General features: G+C 50.3%; 10 protein-coding genes across 10 annotated transcripts; 5 read left to right on the forward strand and 5 right to left on the reverse strand.

Annotated features, from left to right (window-relative positions):
* Positions 1-3920: 3920 nt before the first annotated feature.
* On the reverse strand, positions 3921-4661 carry BDP81DRAFT_317903 (uncharacterized protein; the record flags this gene model as incomplete). The annotated part of the gene is made up of 1 exon (XM_060584304.1): positions 3921-4661. A coding segment is annotated over one exon (741 nt), but the record flags the coding sequence as incomplete, so codon positions are not given.
* A 1134-nt stretch (positions 4662-5795) lies between these two features.
* Positions 5796-6600, reverse strand: BDP81DRAFT_425531 (uncharacterized protein). Its single transcript, XM_060590227.1, has 2 exons — positions 6358-6600; positions 5796-6289 (listed from the first exon to the last, which is right to left on the reverse strand). The coding sequence occupies exons 1-2, from the start codon at positions 6413-6415 to the stop codon at positions 6015-6017; spliced, it is 333 nt and encodes a 110-aa protein (XP_060446189.1). The 5' UTR covers positions 6416-6600; the 3' UTR covers positions 5796-6014.
* Positions 6601-7192: 592 nt separating this feature from the next.
* Positions 7193-8316, forward strand: BDP81DRAFT_372379 (uncharacterized protein). Its single transcript, XM_060586652.1, has 3 exons — positions 7193-7498; positions 7559-7876; positions 7926-8316. Exons 1-3 carry the CDS (start codon positions 7198-7200, stop codon positions 8225-8227), a joined length of 921 nt encoding a protein of 306 aa, XP_060446190.1. The 5' UTR covers positions 7193-7197; the 3' UTR covers positions 8228-8316.
* A 167-nt stretch (positions 8317-8483) lies between these two features.
* Positions 8484-9608, forward strand: BDP81DRAFT_211375 (dopa 4,5-dioxygenase). Its single transcript, XM_060582669.1, has 4 exons — positions 8484-8729; positions 8797-8871; positions 8948-9014; positions 9064-9608. Exons 1-4 carry the CDS (start codon positions 8558-8560, stop codon positions 9323-9325), a joined length of 576 nt encoding a protein of 191 aa, XP_060446191.1. The 5' UTR covers positions 8484-8557; the 3' UTR covers positions 9326-9608.
* Positions 9609-10030: 422 nt separating this feature from the next.
* BDP81DRAFT_516965 (uncharacterized protein) lies at positions 10031-10458 on the forward strand (the record flags this gene model as incomplete). The annotated part of the gene is made up of 1 exon (XM_060595888.1): positions 10031-10458. The coding sequence occupies one exon, from the start codon at positions 10031-10033 to the stop codon at positions 10379-10381; it is 351 nt and encodes a 116-aa protein (XP_060446192.1). The 3' UTR covers positions 10382-10458.
* Positions 10459-10891: 433 nt separating this feature from the next.
* On the reverse strand, positions 10892-12106 carry BDP81DRAFT_317762 (uncharacterized protein; the record flags this gene model as incomplete). The annotated part of the gene is made up of 1 exon (XM_060584288.1): positions 10892-12106. One exon carries the CDS (start codon positions 12104-12106, stop codon positions 10892-10894), a length of 1215 nt encoding a protein of 404 aa, XP_060446193.1.
* A 698-nt stretch (positions 12107-12804) lies between these two features.
* BDP81DRAFT_317348 (RmlC-like cupin domain-containing protein) lies at positions 12805-13161 on the forward strand (the record flags this gene model as incomplete). The annotated part of the gene is made up of 1 exon (XM_060584251.1): positions 12805-13161. One exon carries the CDS (start codon positions 12805-12807, stop codon positions 13159-13161), a length of 357 nt encoding a protein of 118 aa, XP_060446194.1.
* Positions 13162-13474: 313 nt separating this feature from the next.
* Positions 13475-15580, reverse strand: BDP81DRAFT_317789 (fungal-specific transcription factor domain-containing protein; the record flags this gene model as incomplete). The annotated part of the gene is made up of 2 exons (XM_060584291.1): positions 13475-15388; positions 15485-15580. 2 exons carry the CDS (start codon positions 15578-15580, stop codon positions 13475-13477), a joined length of 2010 nt encoding a protein of 669 aa, XP_060446195.1.
* Positions 15581-17374: 1794 nt separating this feature from the next.
* BDP81DRAFT_460264 (uncharacterized protein) lies at positions 17375-18927 on the reverse strand (the record flags this gene model as incomplete). Its single annotated transcript, XM_060593638.1, has 3 exons — positions 17375-17846; positions 17900-18362; positions 18420-18927. The coding sequence occupies 3 exons, from the start codon at positions 18925-18927 to the stop codon at positions 17375-17377; spliced, it is 1443 nt and encodes a 480-aa protein (XP_060446196.1).
* Positions 18928-20195: 1268 nt separating this feature from the next.
* Positions 20196-21955, forward strand: BDP81DRAFT_405655 (ammonium transporter; the record flags this gene model as incomplete). Its single annotated transcript, XM_060588947.1, has 5 exons — positions 20196-20294; positions 20388-20670; positions 20743-20869; positions 20932-21368; positions 21426-21955. The coding sequence occupies 5 exons, from the start codon at positions 20196-20198 to the stop codon at positions 21911-21913; spliced, it is 1434 nt and encodes a 477-aa protein (XP_060446197.1). The 3' UTR covers positions 21914-21955.
* Positions 21956-23565: the final 1610 nt, after the last annotated feature.

Here is a 23565-nt window from a genome sequence, read left to right on the forward strand (position 1 = left end):
TTCATTAGTCTTTGATAAGAGTCACCAAACTAAATAAAAAGTTTTAAAAATTAATTTCTATTAAGGCTAAGAAACCAACAATAGTATCGTATACATGGATAGCTTTAAGAAAGCTATATTTATAAGTCGTAAGGTAAGGAAGGTGTTACGGCCAGCTAGTCGTAGGGGTAGTTTGCAGAAGTTGAGGCTGCGGAACTGGTAACAGTAATCGTAGTCGTGGATAGCTTCAGGGAAGCTATGTCTGTAAGTCGTAAGGGTAGGTAAGGCTTCGGTGATCAATCGTAGTCTTGTCAAGGTAGTAGCTGAAAGCGGATGTTAATCCTGATACGAAGTTAATTGCTGAAGAAGCTATGGAAAGTCTGTCCTAGAGCCCAGCTCGAGTCCATCCTTATATACAAGTCCGATCCTAACTGAACAGTGCTGAACAGTCCACTTTGTCTGGATATGTTGGATATGCCGAATATCCAACATATCCTTGACTCGGTTGGATATGTCGCATATCCAACATATCCTTATCCCTTATCATATCTCTTATCATCACGTGACTTGTACCATAGTTCTTCCGTTCCTGGGGTTTCCCCAATGTTCCGTCCCGTCCTGCATATATGATGCGCCGTAGCCGCTAGGCTGTTACAACCCAACATGCATGACCAAGAACAGGGCCTGCCCCGCAGGCTCGCGGCGGTTATAATACACCACATATGCAGGAGATAAGGGACACTAGGCACCCTCTCACGGAACGGAAGAACTATGGTACAAGTCACGTGATGATAAGATAAGACATGAGCGGCCATGGTGGGGCCATGAGCGACCATGGTGGGGCCATGAGCGCTCATGCCGAACAATGAGCGCTCATGCCGAACGATGAGCGCTCACCCGATCAGAGGAACTGATCATTGACAAGGGATATGTTCAGGACCAGGACTTGTATATAGGATGGACTCGAGCCGGACTCTAGGACAGACTTTCCATAGCTCTTCAGCAATTAACTTCGTATCAGGATTAACATCCGCTTTCAGCTACTACCTTGACAAGACTACGATTGATCACCGAAGCCTTACCTACCCTTACGACTTACAGACATAGCTTCCCTGAAGCTATCCACGACTACGATTACTGTTACCAGTTCCGCAGCCTCAACTTCTGCAAACATACCTCACTACGACTAGCTGGCCGTAACATAGGCGTCAGCGAAGCACGCCCTGGTCTTCATGTTGGGTCGTAACACCGCTTAGTATTAAATAATTATTTACTTTTTTATTTATATTTACCGTATTTATTATAAATTGCTTTAAAGTCTAATAATATTTTATTATAGCCGTGCCCTCGTTCTATATAACGTGGTTCATCAGTCAGCCGGCCGGACCAGTCAGCCGGACGTTTTTTTCTAAACACACTTATGTCCAAACCACTTAAACCTTTGACGCGTAAAATCTCAACAACCATAATGCCAATCTACACCCAAGAAGACAAAGTCATTCTTGCGATTGAAGCGATCCGATCGACACGCGCTGCAGGTAGTAACTTGAGCATTTCGCGTGCCGCAAAGACCTACGGTATTCCGAAGAGCACCTTAGCCGATAGAATGAACAACCGACCGCGACGCGAACAAACTCAACCCCAACGACATAAACTCGATCCGATCGAAGAGAAAACACTTCTCCAATACGTTATTGAACAGGATTCCAGAGGATTTCCTTTGCGCCTTGGCGGTGTAGAAAATATGGCCAATCTCCTGCTGCGAGCGCGTAATGCCGAGCCTGTTGGCAAGCGATGGGCCAGGCGGTTTGTGGACTCACAGCCTGCTCTGAAAACCAAGTTTAATCGTCCATACGATTATCAAAGGGCTCTTCAAGAAGACCCAGAGGTTATTTCAAAGTGGTTTGTGTTGTTACGCAACATGATGATCAAGTATAGAATCCAAGAGGAGGACCTATACAATTTCGACGAGACTGGCTTCATGATGGGCATGATCACCGCGTCAATGGTGTTAACACGCGCCGATCGACGCGGCAAAGCAAAGCCTGTCCAGCCGGGTAACCGTGAATGGGCTACAGTCATTGAATGTATCAATTCGGGCGGGTGGTGCATCCCTCCGTTCGTGATCGTCAAGGGCGTATATCACCTTGCCAGTTGGACCACAGAATCAGGTTTTCCGAGCAACTGGGTCATCAAGCCCACTGCTAATGGATGGACGGATAATCAGACGGGTCTTGACTGGATTAAACACTTCGACAAACATACTAAGAACCGAACTAAGGGCGTCTACCGGATGCTCATTATCGACGGCCATGAGAGCCATTTATCGGCCGAATTCGACGATTACTGCAAGCAGAACAATATTGTAACGGTCAGTATGCCTGCACATTCGTCGCATCTATTACAGCCATTGGATATTGCGCTTTATTCGCCTTTGAAACGCGCATACGGTGATAAAATCAACCTATTTATCAGAGCCTCCATAATCCACATCACCAAGTCGGAGTTCTTTATTGCCTTCTACCAGGCCCACAACAAAGTTTTTAATGAAGAAAACATTAGGGCTGCTTTTCAAGGCGCTGAAGTTTCACCATAGAACCTAGAGCATGTCATTGAAAAGCTTGATGTACGTTTACGGATGCCTATACCTCCTGTGGCCAGCCCTTCAACACCACCACCTTGGCAGTCGCAAACGCCCTCTAACCCACAACAAGCCGTCTCGCAGTCCAACTTTATCAAAAGCCGGATCTCTGCTCATAAAGGAAGCTCACCGACACCAATTATTGCTGCAGTTGAGCAATTGTCAAAGGGTGCGCAGGCAATGGCGCACTCAATCACTATTTTGGCTGATCGGCTTCGTACCCTTGAGGATGCGAATGTAGCACTTGCTAAGCGTCGGAGGGCTAAAAGGTCGCGTGTGCAGCTTAGAGGGGCACTTAGTATAGAGGAATCTCAGGGTTTGCTGGAAGAGAAACAAAAAGGTAAACGTCCAGCACCTCGAGAGGATGAGGAGGGGGGTCCATCAAAGAGAGCCCAGCCGACTCGGAGACGCTGTGGTGCGTGTGGTAAGACTGGGCATAATGCACGAACCTGTTCCAAAGATGTCGAATTATCAGGAGATTCTGATAGCGATAACCAATAATTGATTTAATGCGTTGTGGTTGAGAAATACTAGATGTTGTTGTGGACGTGGGAAAAAACGTCCGGCTGACTGGTCCGGCCGGCTGACTGATGAACCACGTTAGATATAACTAAGGGGGTATATTATAGCGCTATATGTAGTGCTGCCGGTTACTACCGTATAATACCGCTTTCTATAAGCTGATTACCCGTCTTATACGGTATATAGATATGACCCTTATACGGATCTTCCACTTAGAGGAATCAAGCCACTTTCTACTATACATGTCTTCCACTTGCTACCTCGCTTTGTGATAGGATGGAATAATATTCTGGTATGGACAGTCCGTAGAACTCCTCAATCTGTAGGCTGGAGCAGTTCAGAAGCTTCATGGCGATGGGGGCACCAGACTGAGGCAATGAATCTGGAGCGATGTGAAATGTTGAGGAGACCAAGAATCGTGAAGGAAGACGAACTTTCAGCCCCAAATCTTATCCACATACGAACTAGTCTTTTCTAGAAGATCATCGTTACATCTCAGCAGTCAGCAAATACCTCAGGGAAATGGTATCAAATAATTAGGCAGCTGCCCAATGGTAAGATGCCTCGTAATCCGCTGATGACCGCAGGTGGGGCTCAAGGCTGACGAGGTCGCTGGCGAGACTGGTCTTTTCATTTGTTTAGCGGGAGCTTTTTGGTGGAAGAAAAAGAAACGACACCCATGTATGAGTTTGCTATCCGAAGTATGCATGCCAAGACACTAAGATGACCGTTTGTTTACAATAGCCTTTGCCTTTCTCCATCCACCAAACCCGTTATCTTATCCATCATATGGATCGCCCTTCCCATGCTCATGTTTCTCCTTTGTTTCATCGAAAGGGTCTTTGGAAGAACTTGAGCTCACACTTTTGTGATTCGCAGTCGTCTTCTCATCCGTCATGCTCTGATCTTGGTGCATGTGTTTATGAGGCTTTGCAATGTGAAGCTCGTCTGAGTGAAGCGCAACACCAGCCTCGGCGGCAATGTGATCGAGAGGATCCCTCATCAAAAACATGGTCATGCAATGATTGATGTGCATGAGAGTATCGTATCGCTTCTCAATGACGAGGACGCCGTCCTTGCCACAAGACGCGCCCGCGACTCCCCGAGAACAGCGCGCTGCCTCCCATATCTTTCGCCAATAGAACACGCAATGTACAAGATGCCATTGATGCGTGGTAAAGAAGCGAGCATGCTGGCCATGCCGGGCCGCCTCTGGAAGTTGGCTCACCTCTTCCAGAGTCATGGGGCGTGTCTGGTTCTTGTCGTGCCAGTATCCCCAGGTGCTGCCAGTGGTATCGGGCTCGTTGGGGCCCAAAGACTCAAACTCTGCGGTCAACTCAGGAGACCGGCAATGTGGTGGAAGCCAGGCGGCAGCAAGTGAATCGTACACGCAACCGTTCGCGCGGGCTTCTGCAATTGATTCACCACAATTGCAGGACCTGTCCTGTGGTCGCAAGGTGGATGGGGAGTTTGATGTAAGAAGGGAGTAAAGACCGTAAGCCGCCAACAACACGATCAAGAGACGGCCTGCGTATGACACAACTTGCACGAAGGCAAGCGTCTTGCTTCTTGACGAGACTTGGGCACCATCTTCAAGAGTAGCTTTGGTATTTTCGTCTCTCGGAAGCCGAGCATACTCTCCCTTGTCTTGACGTGTCCATGAGACGGTCAATTTCTCAAGACTAGAGGTTTACCATTGTCAGCAAGGTGCCGTAGCTTTAAAATCCATGATGCACTTACAATTTAGACATTCTTGGAATTGCTCTATTGCTTAGTCTAAATAGCTTTTCAACACAGCTAAATGTAGGCATCTATTGTATCCTCGAGAATCATGTGTTACTCGCCAGTAGAGAAAACCGAAAACAGCGGGAAGCTCTCGAGTACGGGCATGAATGCTGCCTACAATTCCTCGTAGTCATAGATAGACAACAACTGCAGTATCGCGCCTAGATCAGATATCCGCACGTCATGAACACATCTAGAAATTAGAAGCTGCTGCAGGTCTGGCGCAATTCACTGTTGGCGCTAGCGAAGGTGGTTCAATGGCACAGAGAGAAAGTCCGAAGGATTCGAAGGAATGGAAGAGCTTATCAACCCCACGAAATCGCCGCTTGATGTGCCTGACCTGCCCGCAGCCTAAGCCAAAGAAAGAAGCTCAAATGATCCGATCTACAATGTTACGGCCCGGTGGCGGGCCGTTTGTGGGCAAAATGCAGGCTGACGCTGCACTTATGCGGCACTTTTGTTGTCCGCGTACGGCCTACGCAATGTGTCACCGCCGGGAACATTGCGACTCAGATGTCACAAAGCCTGTGCTTCGCCTACGATTGAACATTTGCCAAGCTTCCTCCAGGACTCATCCGATCGAACTAAGGAACTGGATCGGGAGTCTCGTATTCCCGATTAGATGACTGGATGTTTGATCATAGGACCTGGGCCAAGACTGTTGTTCGAAAGTCACAGCATCCAAGCTTTGCTTGGCCGCGAATGGCCACCGTAAGTACCTTAAGGAGAGAAACCAGCCTCCAGCATAGCATCGTAGCAGTAAAGACAACTCGACTAGTGCCACGTACATTCATTCTCTTGAGTATTAATCGAACATGGCAAGAAGGAAGATATTTAAGATGCATCACTTCGGGGAACGCGATTGTTAGTGGAATGTTTCAATTGCGGCATGTAATAAGGTAATGAGTGTATCCTGGTAATCCTAATCCTGCCAGCTCCAGGATTCTACTCTACAGGTCCATCAAGCCTCTTGAGGTCGAAGCTATGATAAACGAAAGCACCTGAGCCATGACCTCCAACACGTGCTCCGTATCTCGGTTCGGCACTTCGAGTATTGCACTGAGAGTACGCCACATGGACCTCCTACTCAAGGGTAGAAGGGAATAGCCTCCGCTTCAGCATCAGCACCGCGTTTGGGGTAGAAAGGAATGGCCTCGGCTTCCGCATCAGCGCCTCTCTTAGGATAGAAGGGGATGGCTTCAGCTTCCGCATCTGCTCCTCGCTTAGGGTAAAAAGGTATGGCCTCAGCTTCGGCGTCGGCTACGCGCTTCGGGTAGAAGGGAATCGCCTCCGCCTCAGCATCAGCTCCCCTCTTTGGATAGAAGGGGATAGCTTCAGCTTTTGCATCCGCTCCTCTAACGTCTAGAGGGGGTATCCCAAGTCAGCCAGCTTCTCCTTGTCGAAGCACTCGGTCGTCTAAGATCACATACCGAGAGGGGCGGCAGCTACGAGGCCAATGGCGGCAAGAATGAGGTACTGAGCACGCATGGTTGCTAGAATTGAGTTGGATGTATTCTAGGAAAGAGGTGATGATAAGACTTTGAGATGGGTGATTCAAGAGAAACCCCGGGGGGCCATTACTTGTATTTGATATTTGAAGGGAGGCAGTCTTGGGTCCAACCGGCGCTCAAATTACTGTCAAATCATCTGTAATGAGCCATATTTATGCCCTCCATGTAAAAGCTTTAGCCGCCGGTGACGAAGATCTGCCTGAAATCACCAAGGAGTTGGATCAGACGGGATGGCGTCAGTCCGGTGGCTTGATCACCACTTACACACGGAACAACGGTATCTTGCAGCTGCAGCCAAAAGTTCACACAGATGTCAAGAACCGGATAAAGACTGTTACAAACGAGGAAGGTTGCATCGGATGCTTGACGATGAGCAATGGATTTGACGACATTCACAACATCTAGGGGCTTCACCGACGGGCCAAGGCAGACGACGGATTCGAAGGAATCCTCCTGCGTCATGCAGTGGAGCTGTAGGAGTTGAGCGTCGCAATCGTGCCCGCCTCCTCTTATCTTTAAGGCAGGTAGATATTTAGGCTTTCAAGTGCGATGGTGGGGGTTTGTTTCGTGTCAAATGATTGGGCAGGCTGAATTCGCTCGGGAACTTGCCTGTGCTGACGAGAACAAAGCCCTGCTTCCATATTACCTAGTGAGGAAACTTTCCTGCTTGTTCAACTGCAGACTTCACTTTCATGGCCTACATGCAAGATTTTCTATCTTTTCGAGCGTGAGCTGTTGAAGCACAGAACCATGATGAATATGATACAACGACCATCAACTGACTCATCAGAAGCTTCCCACGATAGAGACGCTTTCTCGGAAACTGTCGAAGAAAATGGGGATATCGAAAAGGCTCTATTGCCTCAAAAAGACACGGAGCCAGGGCCTCGAGGTGTTGAGGAGAAGACTCCATGGCTGAAGTTATACAGCCAAAGGCCATCTCTTGTGACCTTTTTCAATGTTGGACTTTTCATTGCCTCATGTACCATTTGGTTTTGGCCTGCACCAACGAGGCATTCTTCAAGTGTCCAAGACTATTGGAAGCGAACGTCCTTCTACTGTGAGTGTTCCAAAAGTTTGGAGTTTTGTTACGATTAGGTACGCTAAGAAAGCGTTTAAGCCCCCATCCTTGAGCGTTTCGATGTACCAAGAATCAGCAGAGTGACGAACGGTACTTTATATGACACAAGTCCGCCGTCGGTTCTTCGCCAGCGAATTGGCAAAGAGGCTGATAAGGAGTGGCATCGCATCGGCGACCATGTCTGGCCTTTGGTTATTGGAGAAGCTGATGTAAGGCAGCTTGGGAAGGATCCGCGTGTTGCTGTCAAGATTCCAGAAGACCTTGGCTACGGTTCAGATGCATACATCGCGCAGACAGAAGTTTTCCATCACCTTCACTGCTTGGACATGCTGCGCAGGGAAGTGTCATATGAGCATTGTAAGTTTCAAGGCACGAAGCCAGTCTGTATTCTGACACCTGAGCCCAGACTACGAGCCAAAGGAGGGACCTAGGCCAGGAGGGGCCCAACATCAAGCCCACATCGGCCACTGCTTCGACATTCTTGCCCAGGCAATCAAGTGCACCGGTTCAGTCGACATGATTACTTTCAACTGGGTTGAGAACTGGGAGCAGCCATTTCCAGATTTTATGAACCACAAAGTATGCCGGGACTTTGACGCGTTGTTGGGTTGGGTCAATAAGAACTCAATGGACCCGAATGTCTTTCAAGAGATGAAGTCGCCTCCGCCTGGATGGCCTGTCATGCCTGAGCCAGGCCCAGTATCGTGATGATTCTGGACGGCGAACAAGAATTAGAAAATATCGCACAGGGTCTCATACTATGGAGCCAATACGAAAACACCAAGAAACGTTTTGATGATAATCTAATTGCAGCAGAACTTGCTGTGGTCTACCCGGGCTTTGTTTACATCCGATTCTAACCGCTTTCTCTCACTGTGTTGGCGCACGTGAGAATCGATTTGATTGCGTGATTAAGCGGCTATTGCTCCGCACTTTGACCACGAGCTATCCCGTCGGCTAGACTCGAATCATGAACTTGTCAAACTTCTAAAAGACAACACTAGCCATCAGCAGGATATCATCTCGCAGCACCTTACCATGACCATGGTCACCCATTCTACGCCTCCAACCCCGCAGACCGATCTGAAGACGGTGGTCGAAGCTCGGACTCGGGAATGGCATTTCCATATTTACTTCCTGCTACAATCCCCGACTGAGACTGCTGCCGCCCTTGCCCTTCGTGATGCTGTGTTGAGACTGCGACGTGATGGTAGGTTTGGACGCAATGCCTCCCGTGAAAGGGATTGGCCGAATTCTTTGCTGAATCCCACGTCTAGGCGCGTTCGTTGCCGTTCCACTATTCAGGGTCAACGAGTTCCCTATCGGACCACACCCAGCAGGATCTTTTGAGAGTGAGTAATGCCAAAGCTGCAATCACATTAACATATTTAATGTAATGAGTTCGACTAACCAATGATTTGTGTGCAGTTTGGGTTCCCGACTCCTCATTTTCGGATGTATTCTTCTACTTGGCGGCCAACCGTGGCAACTTGAGGTAAGACCAGACCTAGTAGTGCTTTTCTTGATGCTTACCTAGACCTTAGTGTCCTTGTTCATCCATTGACATCGAGCCAACGTCGAGACCATGAGACGAGAAACGCTTGGATGGGTACCGCGTGGCCAATCTATCTTGATAGCCTGCCGTCGGATGGCGATGTCCCTCTTCAATATCCTGAGCTGGGTCTTGGTTGGTCCACATCGCCGGAGCAGGAGATCTCATTAGAGGAACGGTTGAGGAGGGGTGCAGAGGTTGAGGCCTTGTTAGCCGATGATCCAGATGCTGCGCCTGCACCTAAAGATCATTAGTTTTCTAGCCTAGACAATGCGCGCCAACTGCAACACTAAGGTAATTTGATAGCGACAGGATCTCGCCTGGCTGGGGAATAAGGAGCTCCCAAGCAGTGAAGCTTTGTAATATAGGTTTGGATTAAAAGAATCTTGGAGCACATGAACTCAAGCCATCCACGTGCGCCCTCAAAAACTACAAGCCGTGTACAGGACTGCCGCAGTTCCGGTCTGTCATACATGTCACTCGGGCACGCCGGCGAGAGCAAGCTTGAGTGGATAGCAGGAACGATGACTTGTCCACCTCTATTGGATGAATGAATGGATTCCTCTCAGTCTGCTGCTCTAATTGTGCGACTATCGACATCCAAGGTCGGATAGTAGTTTGACCAAATAGAAACGTACAGGCGAGTCGCAGAGTTTGCCTGATTACAACAATGTTTGCTCAAGCCTGCCGTTCTCGTGAAACGTTGCTTGGGACAGGATGGCATATTCTACATACTCCATATATAAATGACGCCATTTCCCGAAACGATGCTCACGATAGTCTCCGACGAGTCTCGTCTCGGATAAAGTCCTTGAATCTGCCATACTTGTGAGAAGCACATGCGTGAGAAACCAAGTAAGTCTCGGCCTTTGAACTACCTTAGAACAAGAAGACACACATCTCGAGTTGACTGACTCTAATACTCAGACAAATATCTGATAACGATAGCGATTCTGAAAATGAAAAGCGCCGCCATCATCGTCGCCGTGGTACTCACTCAAACGTCCCTGGCCGCATTCTGCGCCGCATCCGCATATCTTGGAGCAGGGCGACCTGGTAGCTGCACCGGACAGAATCTGAGTTATGGGAACTCGTCTCGGCCCGGGGTTAGCGAGTGTTTTGAAGCAATCAACGGTGCTTGTGGCTTGGTAACGGATCGAACTGTTGGAGGAGGCTGCAATTGCACCGTCAATTTCTTCTCTGGAGGTGACTGTAATCGCACTTCCGTGGGGTCTCTGCGATGTAATAGGGTTGGTGCATCACTGCAAGTCAACTTTGATCACTTCAATATTCGCTGCCCTAAAGATTGAATTGCAGGTTTAATCAACAGTGTAGGCAGGGCATAGTTGGCGTTGGAATGTTGCAATCGTTCTGTTAGAATCAGTGCCCAATGACACAAACATCATGTCGAATTCTAAATCGTTCTGGGTCAATAATCGTTAAGCAAGGTCGTCAGTGGGCCGGCTTCAGCGGCTCCAGGGGCCGGGTGCCCAGCTCTAGCGTTCCCGCGGTCTTGGCTTCAGGCCTCCATGTGCCTAAATATAGCACCTCTATTGACGCCCTCACTGTTTTCTCATTTGAGACGAATCGAGGTCTAAGAGAAGAGCGAACAGAACCAGGTAAGTAAAACAGCCATTCAGCATGACGATAGAGGGTTGTATGTTCATGCACGATACGTTTACTGTGTATGTATGTATTTATGCTGGAAGATGAGGTATCGCGAATAAAGACACAGAACTATTCTGCCCAAGACGATTGTCACAAGGTATTTACAGTGATGCGGTTTTCAACCCACGGCAAGTAGACAAAGTGGCAGTTGCTCACCAGGGATACTTCCGGGCTTCGTCTTCTTTGCTCAAGTCCAAACCTCGATGTAGCTGCTTCTGGTGCTCATTGTCAAGGTACTCTAGTAATACCTTCTCATACATCTCCCGCCCCTTGTAGTTTGCTACAGTCTCATCCCAGCTTCGAACAGCACTAGCAAGTCTTCCAGGCACGTAGTCTTCCGCAGCCAGTTCGGTAACCGGATGGAAGTACGTCCTAATTGTGAACACAATGGCCTTGGTCTTGGGAAGACGGCGCAGCGATTGCCTCTCGGAACGGAAATAGTGATGCTCAACCGCTCTATCTTTCTCAGCCGTACTCCAGCTGACAACGGGACTGTCTTCTTCACCAATACTCCAGCTCCAGGGCAAAGAATCATCGACTTGGATGAAGTAATTGTTGCGGGAGTAGATCTGGTCGCAGCGCAAACGCTTGAAGAAGCTGGCCATGCCGTTGTGAAGCTTCTCCTTGTAGTGGGGGACCTCGCCGGACGTGTGGATTTCCTCGAGAGACATGCCGAACTTGTCGCTCAATCTCCAAAAGCCGGCTAGCAGGATGGAACCGCTGAGCAAGTAGTATTTGCCGTCCGGCCGTTCAATCATGATGGCGAGGTCGTCTTGCACAAGATTGGCGGCGATGGCAGCAGGATCTTCTTTGAGAGGTGTTTCGACTATGTTGAATGATTCTCCTGACCAGAGATTGTCGATGCCGACAGGGGTCCGCTTGAACATTGTAGGGTAGCGAGCGGGGAGGTATTGGCACAGTTCTTCAAGGAGCTCCATGGCTGCAGGGTAGGCCTCCGGGTCTGTTCCGAAGCACTTCTCACCTCGTTCGGCGATTCGAGCAGTCTTGTCGGCATGATATCGAGGGTAGTGATTGTCAAGCTCAATCCAGTCCTCGGGCTGGACTGAACGAAGTCCCATTGTGACATTGTACTTGGGGCCATAGCGAAATGCACGATAGGGCAGTGGCTTCGTCGTTTCTATTGACCAGTCCGGGTAAGGACTGGGAACCGGCATCTGCCACGTCTCGGAGGCTTGCTTGGACTTTTCATTTTGGGGTGTGGATGGTGTTTTGTTGAAGAGGGCTCCTTTTCGCGGTCGCAGTGCGCCGAGCGATCGTGAGAGTATGGCTGCGGAGAAGAGGGCGAAGAGTCCGAGGAGGAGTTTCCAACCATCCGAGGTGAGCGCCGATAACGCTAACAGCGCCATATCGGGATGATGTTCTGTGTTACTTGGAAGTCGATGATCTAACACGTCGGGGGAAACGAGAGGCACCCGAGGTTTGGGGGAGGCCTATCTGTGCTGAAGATAACCAGGATCTCACCGTGTGCACATGTGAAGGAAGTGTTGTAGAGGCTAAGATTAAGATGTTCACCAGCGAACTCAAGGAAACCCCAGAGCATTATCACCTCAGCCAAGTTTTTGAGTCAGCTACGCATTAGGAAATCCCTTCCAGTAAAGACTTTGGTCCCGCTATCCGGTCGGAGCCCCGTCCCACGCCCGTATCTCTTCTCCAGACTCGTCCCCGCAAGATCGGCTCCCTCAACGAACCGATTCTCCACTTGACCGTTCCGAGATGGACGGGGATGCGCTTTACCGGAACGGGAAATTATACCCTATCGTCCTATCTTTCACATCGATGCTTGAGGACCCTTCTTTAGCAAACTCGCGGGACTGAAACCGAACCTTGTTCCCGGATGTCTCCAATGCCCAGAATGAAGAGGCTCACTTGGAAACTTGGGGTATTGCCTAGAGAAGCATTCTTACACTGATGGATGGAGCTATATATATGTCGGGTGACTCGGCTATGTTGGAGATGTAGTAGCATCACACACTCAACAAAGCCTTGACATCATCATACTTACCACATTTTTACCGCTAAATAACATCAAATCTCTATCATCACAATGGCCGCCTTCCAACACTACGCCAAGGCCCAATCAACCTTCCAGATCCCCCTTCTCGCGGGTGACAACGCTTACCTCGGAGATGTCTTCTCAAGCGACGAATCGAGCCCCGAGAAGCCCATCTCATCCGGCCTCTTCCGTCTGAAGAAGGGTGAGCCCCTTACGTACACCTACAAGTACGACGAGATGAAGATCATCCTTGAGGGCGACTATACTATCTCCGATGAGACGGGCCAGAAGGTCGAGGCAAAGCCCGGCGATGTCTTCCACTTCCCCAAGGGCTCAACAATTACCTTCACCACCAGCGACTACGGCCTGGCGTTTTATGTTGGTCAGCGCAAGAAGAGCGACTTCTGAGGAGATCTTGATATATCACCTGGCAGGAAAGGAAGGGCAATAACAGCGAGTTGACCTGGATTGTGGCAACATGACATAGGATATGACCAACTACTTTATGAATTTACAATTTCATTGCGAATCTACATGATTTCCAAACGGCCGTTCGTCCCAGAGCCCGCAATGTGTTCATTCGTGTCGTGAGCGCCCTAACGCCAAAAGACCGGACCTGTGCCCTACCCATTTCTAATCATTCCAGGAAGATGAAACAGACCAAAAGAGCGATGTCTTCGAGTTGAAGTTGGAACCAATTTCCATCACATGACTCTTATGATTACCCAAACATTGAACGTAAGTCATTATCTTCCATAACATCAATCCAGTGAACCGTAGGTGAGCCGATATCGTTGTCGTAAGCCCTCCAGATGGTCTGAACGAGATCCTTTGCCACCACGACCGGGGTCGGAGGCAAACTGCTCTCCAGGATACTCAGACGCCTCATGACGAAGTGGCGAGCACTTCCAACGTCAAGCGTCATGTTGGACATTGAGCCCTCCCGTGTTGGAGCCTCTGCCATCTGGCTGATGTACTGAGACAAGTTGTGGGAATCGAACAGCGGTGGAGGATTGAACATGTTTGACCCCGTGCCTCCCATCAGGTCTTGCTGCAGGGACCCGAATGCACCCATTATATCTGACGTGGCTGGCGCGTCGTGGCGAAGCCCCGTACTCGCCGAGATGTACAGGAGCGGTTGGATGACGCGGGTACCCGAGGTTGCTGGGATGTGTTCGAGGACCTTGACGAGTCTAAGGGCCAGGGGAATGATCCACTCGTCCCACGGCACGGAGCCACTCTCAGTCATTGGTGATTCGGCCGGCAGTCGTAGGGAGACCAGATCAGGGAAAGTCTGGTACAAGTGTAGAAGCGAAGAGAGTCGATAAGCTTCAGCAACCCTGGCCAAGTGAGAAACCGGCGTCGAGCTGTCACCAGTGTCGACATCCGGGGTCTCCGATGGGAACTCAAGCTCCAACAGTTGCTCCTCCAGACGCTGAGCTCCTATCAAGTCTTGAAGAGCGTTTGAGAAGTACTTTTGCGGATCCATGCCTTGCCTCAGTCGATGTCGTGCACTGCGACACAGCCGAATCGACTCTGCGAAAAGGCGTGTCGTGAGGGTAGATACACCGGTCCACGGGTGTGGTGAGCGCTCCTCGATAATCTGAAGCGCCAAGTCTGCGTCTCCTTGATCGAGCGGCTCATCATCGCGCACCACGGAGAGAAGCATCTCACAGTACGCCAAGCTCTTGTTAAAGAATGAGAGCATGTCCTGGTTCGCGCTCGAGAAGGAAGCCGACTGCGCATTCAGCCGGCGGATGAGAGATCTCACTTCTCTCAAGAAGGGGAGCCCGTACAAACGAGAATCGACCCAGCAGACCGTCGTTCCTAGGCAAAAGAGAGAGAATATGAGACCCGTCGGAACAGTCCGGAACTCGCCTTGCGCCTTTACGACTTGGAGCTCGGCTTGGATGAAATCTGTCGCTCGTTGCATGAGTCGAAGTGCGGATTGCCTCATGCTCGGGAGACGGGACGCTAGGAACGCGGCGGACATGCTCTCGAGAGAGCTGCACACCGTGGCGGACGTTCTCCAAAGGTCTATGGCGATCTTTCGATTGAGATTCGCGTTCGAATCAAAGCCGGACCACGCTGGGCATACCTGCTCGAACCAGTTGATGATGAACGCCGATGAGGTGTCGGCGAGACTGGGCGACAGTGAGTAAGGAGCCAGCTGTGTCTGCTCTGCGGATTTGGAGGAGACCGGTTGTTGAATGATCACACCCAGCGATGGTTGACGAGGTGACACGGGTTTCTCTGCGAAAAGCTGAGATATTTCATCCATCCCTCCATCGCTCATTTGATAAGCCCTGGTGGCATCCTCGTCCCCTTCTCCGTGCCCATCTCGCTGAGCAGAGCTCTTAGAAGAAGATGATGAGATTGAGTGCCGACTTCTGGGTGAACTACCGCTGCTTACTGAAACGGAGTTCGCTTTTTTGGCGCGCGTCTGACCCTCGGGTGCGTCGGCGGCTGGCCGTTTCGGTGATGTTTGAGTCGGAGGGTTGAAGTCGTCGAGTGTCAAAACCTGAAGAGCGGGCTGGTGTTTGAACGACCATCTCAAGCCCTGCGCGAATCCTCCACACTTGATACCCTTCCGTGTGCACTGTTGACAAGCCGGTCGCGTCTCGTCACATTTCAACTATCGCATTGATTTTGTCAGCGACCGTGTGTGGGGTCGTTTCCGTGAGATCCTCATCCATTATGGACCAGGCACGACGGGTGAGCGGCGACGTACATGCTTGGCTTTGCAAGTTACACAGCCCGATCTCGACCGAGGGTTGAGACCAGTTCTAGTTTTGGATACCGACTTTGAATTCTTGGGGGGTACCATTGAACTTTATCTCAACCAGTGAGGGGGTTCTAAGTCCGGATGAATATTGCTGATTGCGGTAGTTGATAGGATATCAGATTAAGATCGGTCTGAAGCGAGTTCGAGTTCGATGAGCAAGGGAAAGCTGAGAGCAGGCCACAAGGACTTTTTTGTTCCGAAAGTCACCGGTAGTCGGTCCTCATCGTGATCGGATGAGTGTTCATCTTGGTAGCCCAGGTCCATTCGCGGCAGTGCCATAAACGCGGGGGATGCCATCTTATGACGCTATTTGTAGTTTAAGGTATCTTGGCTGGTGCATGATAAGCCAGCGGCGTTCATGATTGGTGGTAGGGGCATGTTTGATGGATGAGACTGGCTGGAGCAGCCCGCTGGCCATCCTTGCAGCGGGAGAGCGGCACAGGTGCGAGAGCGATGCCGCTCGACGCTCGTGGATGTTCGTTTCGCTTTAACATCGTGGTTGCTTGTCACTGGCCATAGAGCTTCGCCGTGTTTGGTTCCGACAGGCCACGCCCGGAAAATATTGTGCCCAGCCATTGTAGAGATGAAAAAGTTCTGCGGGGTTCGTGACTTTGAACTGAATACTTAGTCTAGCGCTCATAAAACTTATGAAGAGTTCGCCTGAGATGCACGCTGCCTGTCGACGCTCCGAGGGTCCCGGTGACATGGAGCAAGTATCAGGCAGTCCGCTAGAGGCTCAGCTCGAGACACGAGAGCCCAGCCGTGAGTCAGGCAACTCGCATAAGTCAAGATATACCTATCACAAGGTATATGGCCACTGGCTCTCCAGCCCGAAGACCAAGACTACCCCAACAAAGAAGGGAAAAAGAGAACATGGGGATCCCGAATTCCCGCAGACTCCCTCCTTTTCGGCGTTGCGGCGATAAGAAAGGCCAGGGGTGGCAGAAGAATTCCAGGGATTCAAGGGGTTCCAGACCAAGATGCCCAAGATACACGGCGATCGTCCCCGGTATACCCCGCATTATGCGAGCCCACAGCCCAATCATGAAGACTCTATTGTCCTTTATCTATCCCGGTACCGGGATGGACGCCGCGGGAGGACCACCCGGCCCAAGATAAGCCTAGCCAGCGCCTCTTCGTGTTTCCCACGCTGCCCTCGCACTTTCGGAGACTCCTGCCATTGTTCTTCGAAATTCATATCAAACGTTCTATCAGAGTGGCTTAAACTTGAGTGATAGGGTGGCTGCATAAGCGGCATTCAGATCCTCCGACCTCGGCCGGCATGGCTGTTCCCTGGCCGAAAGTCACGATACCAATGAGACCGGCCAGCTCATCAACGTGTGAGAAGAACGCGTATATCTTCATCTTTCAAGTGCATGCCTTTGAATAGGGATGGGTATGGGAGTTTCAACCTTACTTCGGCGCTCATGTACCCCGCATTCTGCTATTCCTGATCCGTCGAGCGCGCTTCGCTCCCGCTGATCTGCTGTTGTTTTCATTAGTAACTGATTCCACTCTCCTCAATGTACCTCCACGTCACCTCGCGCTCCCGCGTTAGAGACCGATGACTCTTGGTTCATCAGGCGTGGCAATAGCGCTGCTCTTCTTCATATGGACCTAGGATCTTGAAGCCGAGAAAAGCCAAAACATCACGACGAAGCTTGACAGCAGCTCCAAGCTGCGTGTATGCTGGAATACCCCCCAACTCCTCTCGTGATCGGATTAGTGAGTCACCTTATGAAAGCATTGTGAACGCATGATCCGAGGACTCCTAAAGTTTCATTGTTCCTCATGAAGACATCGCCTACTTATGCATTATGGTGAAACTACAACCTGTCATTCAACAGTCCACTTCTTCTCCCATCCCTTGAAGAAAGGGGCTTCAGCCAAAGTGTGCGGCTCCCAATCCTTTTCAATCAAACCATTCTGAATCTGATACTTCTCATACTCCTTCAACGTCGGCTTTACCACGTGCTCTACATGCCATGTCCCCTTATATTTCAGAAGGCTCTCCTTGCCCTCGTTCAGAACTTTGAGAACTAAAGTAGGGATGTACGGCTCATCGTTGAACTCTGTCAACGGTGTGAACAGTGCCTTGAAATTGAAAACAACGCCACCAGATAGTGGTAGGCGGCGCAGGGTCTGCCAATCGACACGCAAGTGAACATCTTCGGGTTGCAAGCTAGGGTTTTGATGCTCGCGGTGAGAGAAATTGGGGTGCTCTGAGGGAAGATAGAGCGGCTGACCCTTCTCTAGACCCCATGAACCGCGTTGAATAGGTTTATTGGTTGGCATTTTAGTGAAGAACCTAGAAAGATGTTAATGATGGAAGTAATTACCGGAACCAAGTAGTGAGCTCACCGATCCATGCTAAACTCCATCTTCTCTTTGTAGTCTGGAACCACCTTGTGTATTCCTGGCAGCCCCAGGCCCGCCTTTTCACTAAGCTTCCACCCAACGGAGGAGCAGATAATTCCGCCTCGTAGAACGTACTTTCCCGTCTCATGATCCCGAAGCATGATCCCAAAATCTTCAGGGACGTTGTCCAAGAGCACGATCAGTGGCTCGGTAACAGATAGATCCGTTGTCGTGCCTAGAATGTTGTTGACCAAGATGTTGCCATCGAGCCTGAATTGTCTAGGATACCTTGCGCAGATGAATTGGATGACCATTTCCATGAGTTCTTTGCACGCGAGCTCGCATCCGGGCAAACTATCAAGCACATCACGGCCGTTCTTTGCGTACAGATCTTTGCGTTCGGCAATGCGCTGCTTGTATGTATTTTCGAGCTCGATCCAGAAATCGGTGTCCATCTTGGTTAAAGCTGGGAGTCTTTGGATAAGTTTAAGTGCACAAATCCTAAGATACTGAGGGGACTTACACATAGTCTGGTGGTAAGCCCATCTAAACGGTCGATAGGGCCGCGGAACGGCCTTATCAATATCGAAATTCACCAACGGCGACGGCAGCGGAACACCTGAAATAGTCGCATAATCGGGAAAGTTGCCAAGTTTCTGAATATCATCGATGCTGAAGCCACTGAAGTTAAAGAGGGAGGGGTCGGCGGATCGGTAGTCGGCATCCACCTGCAACAGAGGCTTCGGCGTCACGGCGAGGTCCACCTTGATGCCCGCGAATTGTGGTCCAAGCTCCGCAATTGTGGCCCTCTGGGACGGCGGGAACACGTTCACGTAGCTCGGCTTCTCGCCCGTAGTCACGGAGGGCTTCTCGGCCGGCTGGCTGAAGGACGGGGCGCGGTTAAACCTCGAGAAAACCTTCCGGCTGTCGATGAGAGTTCTTATGAGATAGAGGAGGGCACCGGTAAATGCGGCGATGCCAAGCACTGTGGTGACGGCATGATGGTCAGCGACTTCAACAGTGAAGGACATGGCGAAAGGTCAGAGCTTTAGTCTGTAATACGAAATGACTAGGCACCGATACGTTCATTCTCATCGCTGAAAGCTAGGAGATAAGTATCCAAGACTCTCGAGGACGACCATGGTCTTTCAAGATGCTCAGAAATACAAGTCACAAGGTGGAATAGATGCATCTGGTAGAATTAGCCAGCAGTCGCCCGTATGCTACAGCTTGATCATCCGCATGATGCGGCGCGTTACAGTCTGGAGGGTAGGACGTCGTCCTTCACACCCTCACCGGAACCGGAAAGATTATACGGACGAGAGCTTGATCCATTTCGCGTCACAGAGTCTAGCCCAATTTGTTCAATCTACCCGGCACTCTCTCTCACCCACTGATGATGCAGCGATAAGGTCAGGAACATGGGATGCGGGATGACCCCGCTTGGTGACGACCCTGTCTTGGATGTCTCCCACGTCTCCCACTCTGCCCTGGCTGTGGCCGTCCCTCGCGCGGCTCGAAGCTGCGGAGGCCGCAGTGTCCGTGCATCTCTCTAATGCTGTCAGGGTTTCCTTGCATGTAAGCTCCTATCAAATAATACTCAACTATTTCGGTGCTGCCAGAAGCCAATGATTAGCTTCACGGCAGGATTAGTATACATGGCGTATGACGCCGTGCGTCCTCCCCTATTTCACGTGTTGAACCCGAACGGCTGCCCTTCAAACCGTCTCCCTCCCGCTCAACTTAACTCTAATTGGATAGGCTCCCGCATCCGTTTCCAGCAGTTTAGACCGGTCGTGATTCACAGCCTACAGGGCAAGACAGTTGAACCCACTGATCCTCATCCCTTTCCAGTCACCCCTAGCAATGCCCAGACTTTTGGTGCCCAGAAACCACCTCGAGAATTTCCTGGATTGAGTAGAAAGATAGGTCTTTTCGTGTTCCCGGTGAAGCTCGTCTACCAGGGATAAGCCAATCAGGGAGGTTGGTGTTATCTGGCATCGGGTGCCCAAGAGAATTGTGAACATGCTTAATATTGTTACAGAGCCAACCTTATCTGGGATTCGGACTGGTGCCAAGTGATAGCCATACTGACAGCATGGCATCTTGGCCAACATCTGAAGATTGACGAAAGCTTTAAGTGGCTCCCTGATGTCCCGGCAAATTCGCAGGAGGAAGTTCCGAGGCTTTGGTTCTTTAACGAGGAAAAAGAAACATTGAGTTCTTCTGTTCTTCTGTTCGCCTTCTCAATCGCCGCATCGTAATATCGCCACCCTTTGACGTATTATCGTGATACAACATGGCAGAAGTCATCCCTGTGACCGAGTTCCCAGACTATGCCACCGACCCAACGGGCGGCAACCCAATCACTCATGACCTCAATGCACCCTATGACAAGGTAAGGTGACAAACTGACAGAAGACCTTCCCAAGCGCTTGAATAGTTTTCAATTGGGGTTCAAAGCCCGCTAACCTGTGTCATCAATTCGTAGGGTGACCTTTGCTGGGTGCTAGTATGCACGATCCTATGCTGGCAGATTACCCCGGCCATTGGCTTCCTCTACGCCGGAATGCACCGTAGGAAATCGGCCATGACAATGGTTCTGCAGTCACTCTTCTGTGCGTGCGCTTGTGGCCTTCAATACTGGATCTACGGTGCCTCGCTGTACCAGTCACGCACAACGAATCCCATCCTCGGAGACCTATCCCACGCGGCTTTCCACAACCTTTTGGCCTCTCCGTCATTTGCGAACAGTGATATCCCGGATATTTTGTGTATGGTCAATCCACTCCGAGAAATATTGAGGATGATGTAGAGAGAAATGCTAACCATTTTCCGTGGGACAGATGCAGCATTTGGCTTCACTTTCGTGACTGCTACGGCAATGATTTTGGCTGGTGCTATGCTCGAGCGCGGTCGCCTCTGGCCTAGCATGCTTTTCCTTCTCTGCTGGAACACATTCGTATACTACGTGTAAGTCCTAGCCTGTCTCCCCCATGAAATCACCTTTGCTGGTAGTCTGACCTGCCCTTCAGCTTGGCATATTGGGAGTGGAACCCCAGCGGCTGGCTTTACAATCTCGGCCTCTACGACTTTGCAGGTTCCGGTCCTGTCCACATCGCCAGTGGTTTTGGAGCCCTCGCCTGGTCAATGATGTTGGGCCCCCGTATCGACGACAGCAGCACATCCACGAAGAAGAGACACATTCCCCAGTTCAGGGGCCACAACCCCTTATTGATGACTCTTGGTACCGTTCTCATCTGGTTCGGATGGTTTGCCTTCAACGGAGCTAGTACGGCCAACCTCAGCTTACGGTCCATCTATGTGGTTGTGAACACCAACTTTGCTGCATGTGGCGGTGGTGTTACGTGGGCTCTCTTGGACTACATGTACATGAAGAAGTTCAGCTTGGTCGGCTTCTGCTCGGGTATCATCTCTGGTCTCGTCGGTATCACCCCGGCAGCTGGTTTTGGTAAGAACATTGGTCTCGTGGCAGTTCCGCGTTTGCGCTAACGACAATTTCCAATAGTGCTTGTATACGTCTCGCCTCTTGTCGGAATCATCACAGCGATTTGCTGCTTCTATACTGTTCGATATCAGCACCTCCTCCGCGTCGACGACGGCCTCGATATCTTTGCCATCCACGGTGTCGGTGGATACGTCGGCGACATCCTGACCGGCCTCTTTGCCCACAAGATGGTACCGGCTCTCGACGGAGTTAGCGGCGACACGTATGAGGGCGGATGGTGGAATGGAAACTTTAGGCAACTCGGACTCCAGTTGGCTGGTGCGACGACCTGTGCTGCGTGGTCGTTCTTCGTTTCCTGCATCCTATTGTTCCTCATCAACAAGATTCCGGGCATGCACCTACGTGCTACCGAGGAAGATGAGCTACGAGGTCTTGACTATGCTTACATTGAAGACATCGTGTCGGATTATGATGACGGTAATATGCTCATTCACAACGGCCAGGTGGTGGAGAATACAACTCCGGCTAGCTTTTCGAAAAGCTCTTAGACGGTTAGCCGCCTTTACTTATAGTCCCGAAGGATTAGAAGCTCCACATAGACATTTAGCACACACTCTTCACTTGAGCTATGATGAAATGTTCGTCCGCTTGAGCCTATTTTGGGGTCTAATGATTACCTCCATGCCTGCCTGCAGGCTGTATCAACACGAGTTATTGCTCTGACAACTCCAGGACGCACATAGTCTCATGCCAAGCGAAGACTGGCTGATTTGAAGCGCGCTCAAGGTCAAAAGACGCCGCCAGTCACCCTTCCCATGCCACCGCGGGCCGAGCTTTCCCTGCTCCGTCTTCCCGCCATAGCTGTCGACAATGCCGACCGAAGGTATCAAGAGGAAGCCATAAACCCTATAGTAGAATGCTGAGATGATGAGTACTCCGCAGCATGATTCGGGATAAAGAAGTGCAAAAACTACCAAAAGCAATGAGTGTCGTATAGGCAAACGTGTTACCCCTGACCATCTCCCACTGAGCTGAGATCAGCAGGCCTAGACCAGCGAGGAAGCAGAGGTTGGCGATGAATACGGCCTGGTTTTCGATGTTTCGGATGCCTAGATTGGACAGTGATAGGGTCATCAATGTAGTTGCAAAAGCGCCATAGCCAAAGGGGCTCTGTGAAATGACGTTGTCAGCCGGGGGGTTGAGAAATTTCGAAGGTGCGGCTCAGAGTGGACAGAAGGAAACATCATGGGGACCCTACCGAGTTAGCAAGACGCTCTTTGGGGCTTGCGGGTAGCCTGATCGACTCGATATCGACTTTAGTCTCGGCAGACATATTAAGTAACTTCTGACAATATCGGGTGCACTTAGGGATTCGGATTAAGTGTGTACTAGTAATTACGTGTGACGACAATCTTCAAGGTTGAGGCTTTAGTCAAGATGCAAGCATGGCAAAGCAACTCCAACATTGCGATAAATAACAGTGAGTGGACATAATGCTTTCATTGAAATAGGAGGTGAAAAGGTTTCAATCGGCCATGAGCCATGTTGACCGGGCTTTGAAATGCTGGCGAGATTCCACTTCGGCGACTCCATCCAAGCCTCATCACATGTTCCACCTGAGAAATTTTGGCGAGCTCTATTCTTGCCACACCATGACTTTTTGATACAAGTCAGTTATTGCCGTGCTCCTCGTAAAAAGTACATGTAGTCTTGTGCATGAACGTACATCTAGCATCGATTGCCACATAAATTGGCGTTATTTTGATCAACGTACTAATATCCTGTTCTAATGAATAACACCTTTATCGTCGGACTCACAGTAGAATCGTTTGCCGACAACAGAGAAATACGAGAGGACATGTATATCAAAGACGTCCAGAGTTCCAGCCCACTTGTTACTATGTCGACTCAGGAGCACTAGCAGGTCAGTATCTACGTTTTTCTCGTCAGAGAATACTTTGTGGTATCCCGAAAGGGGTGTGCTGAAACTTTGAATCCATTGTGCCACGGAATAGACTTTATGCAAGTTCGATTCCGAACTTCCGATGACAAGATGCGGGGTGATCGGCACTTGCTAATGTGATGCACTTAGACCGTGAAGCCGGCTCGTGTGGGTGTGCATCTCGGAACCGGAAGTAATGGCATTGGGGATATTGTACTATTGGCTAATGCGGAGAGACCGGGTAAACAGTATTTGGCT

This window comes from Colletotrichum phormii, assembly GCF_030913505.1.
Source record: "Colletotrichum phormii strain CBS 102054 chromosome Unknown BDP81scaffold_8, whole genome shotgun sequence".
NCBI classification, from domain to species: domain Eukaryota; kingdom Fungi; phylum Ascomycota; class Sordariomycetes; order Glomerellales; family Glomerellaceae; genus Colletotrichum; species Colletotrichum phormii.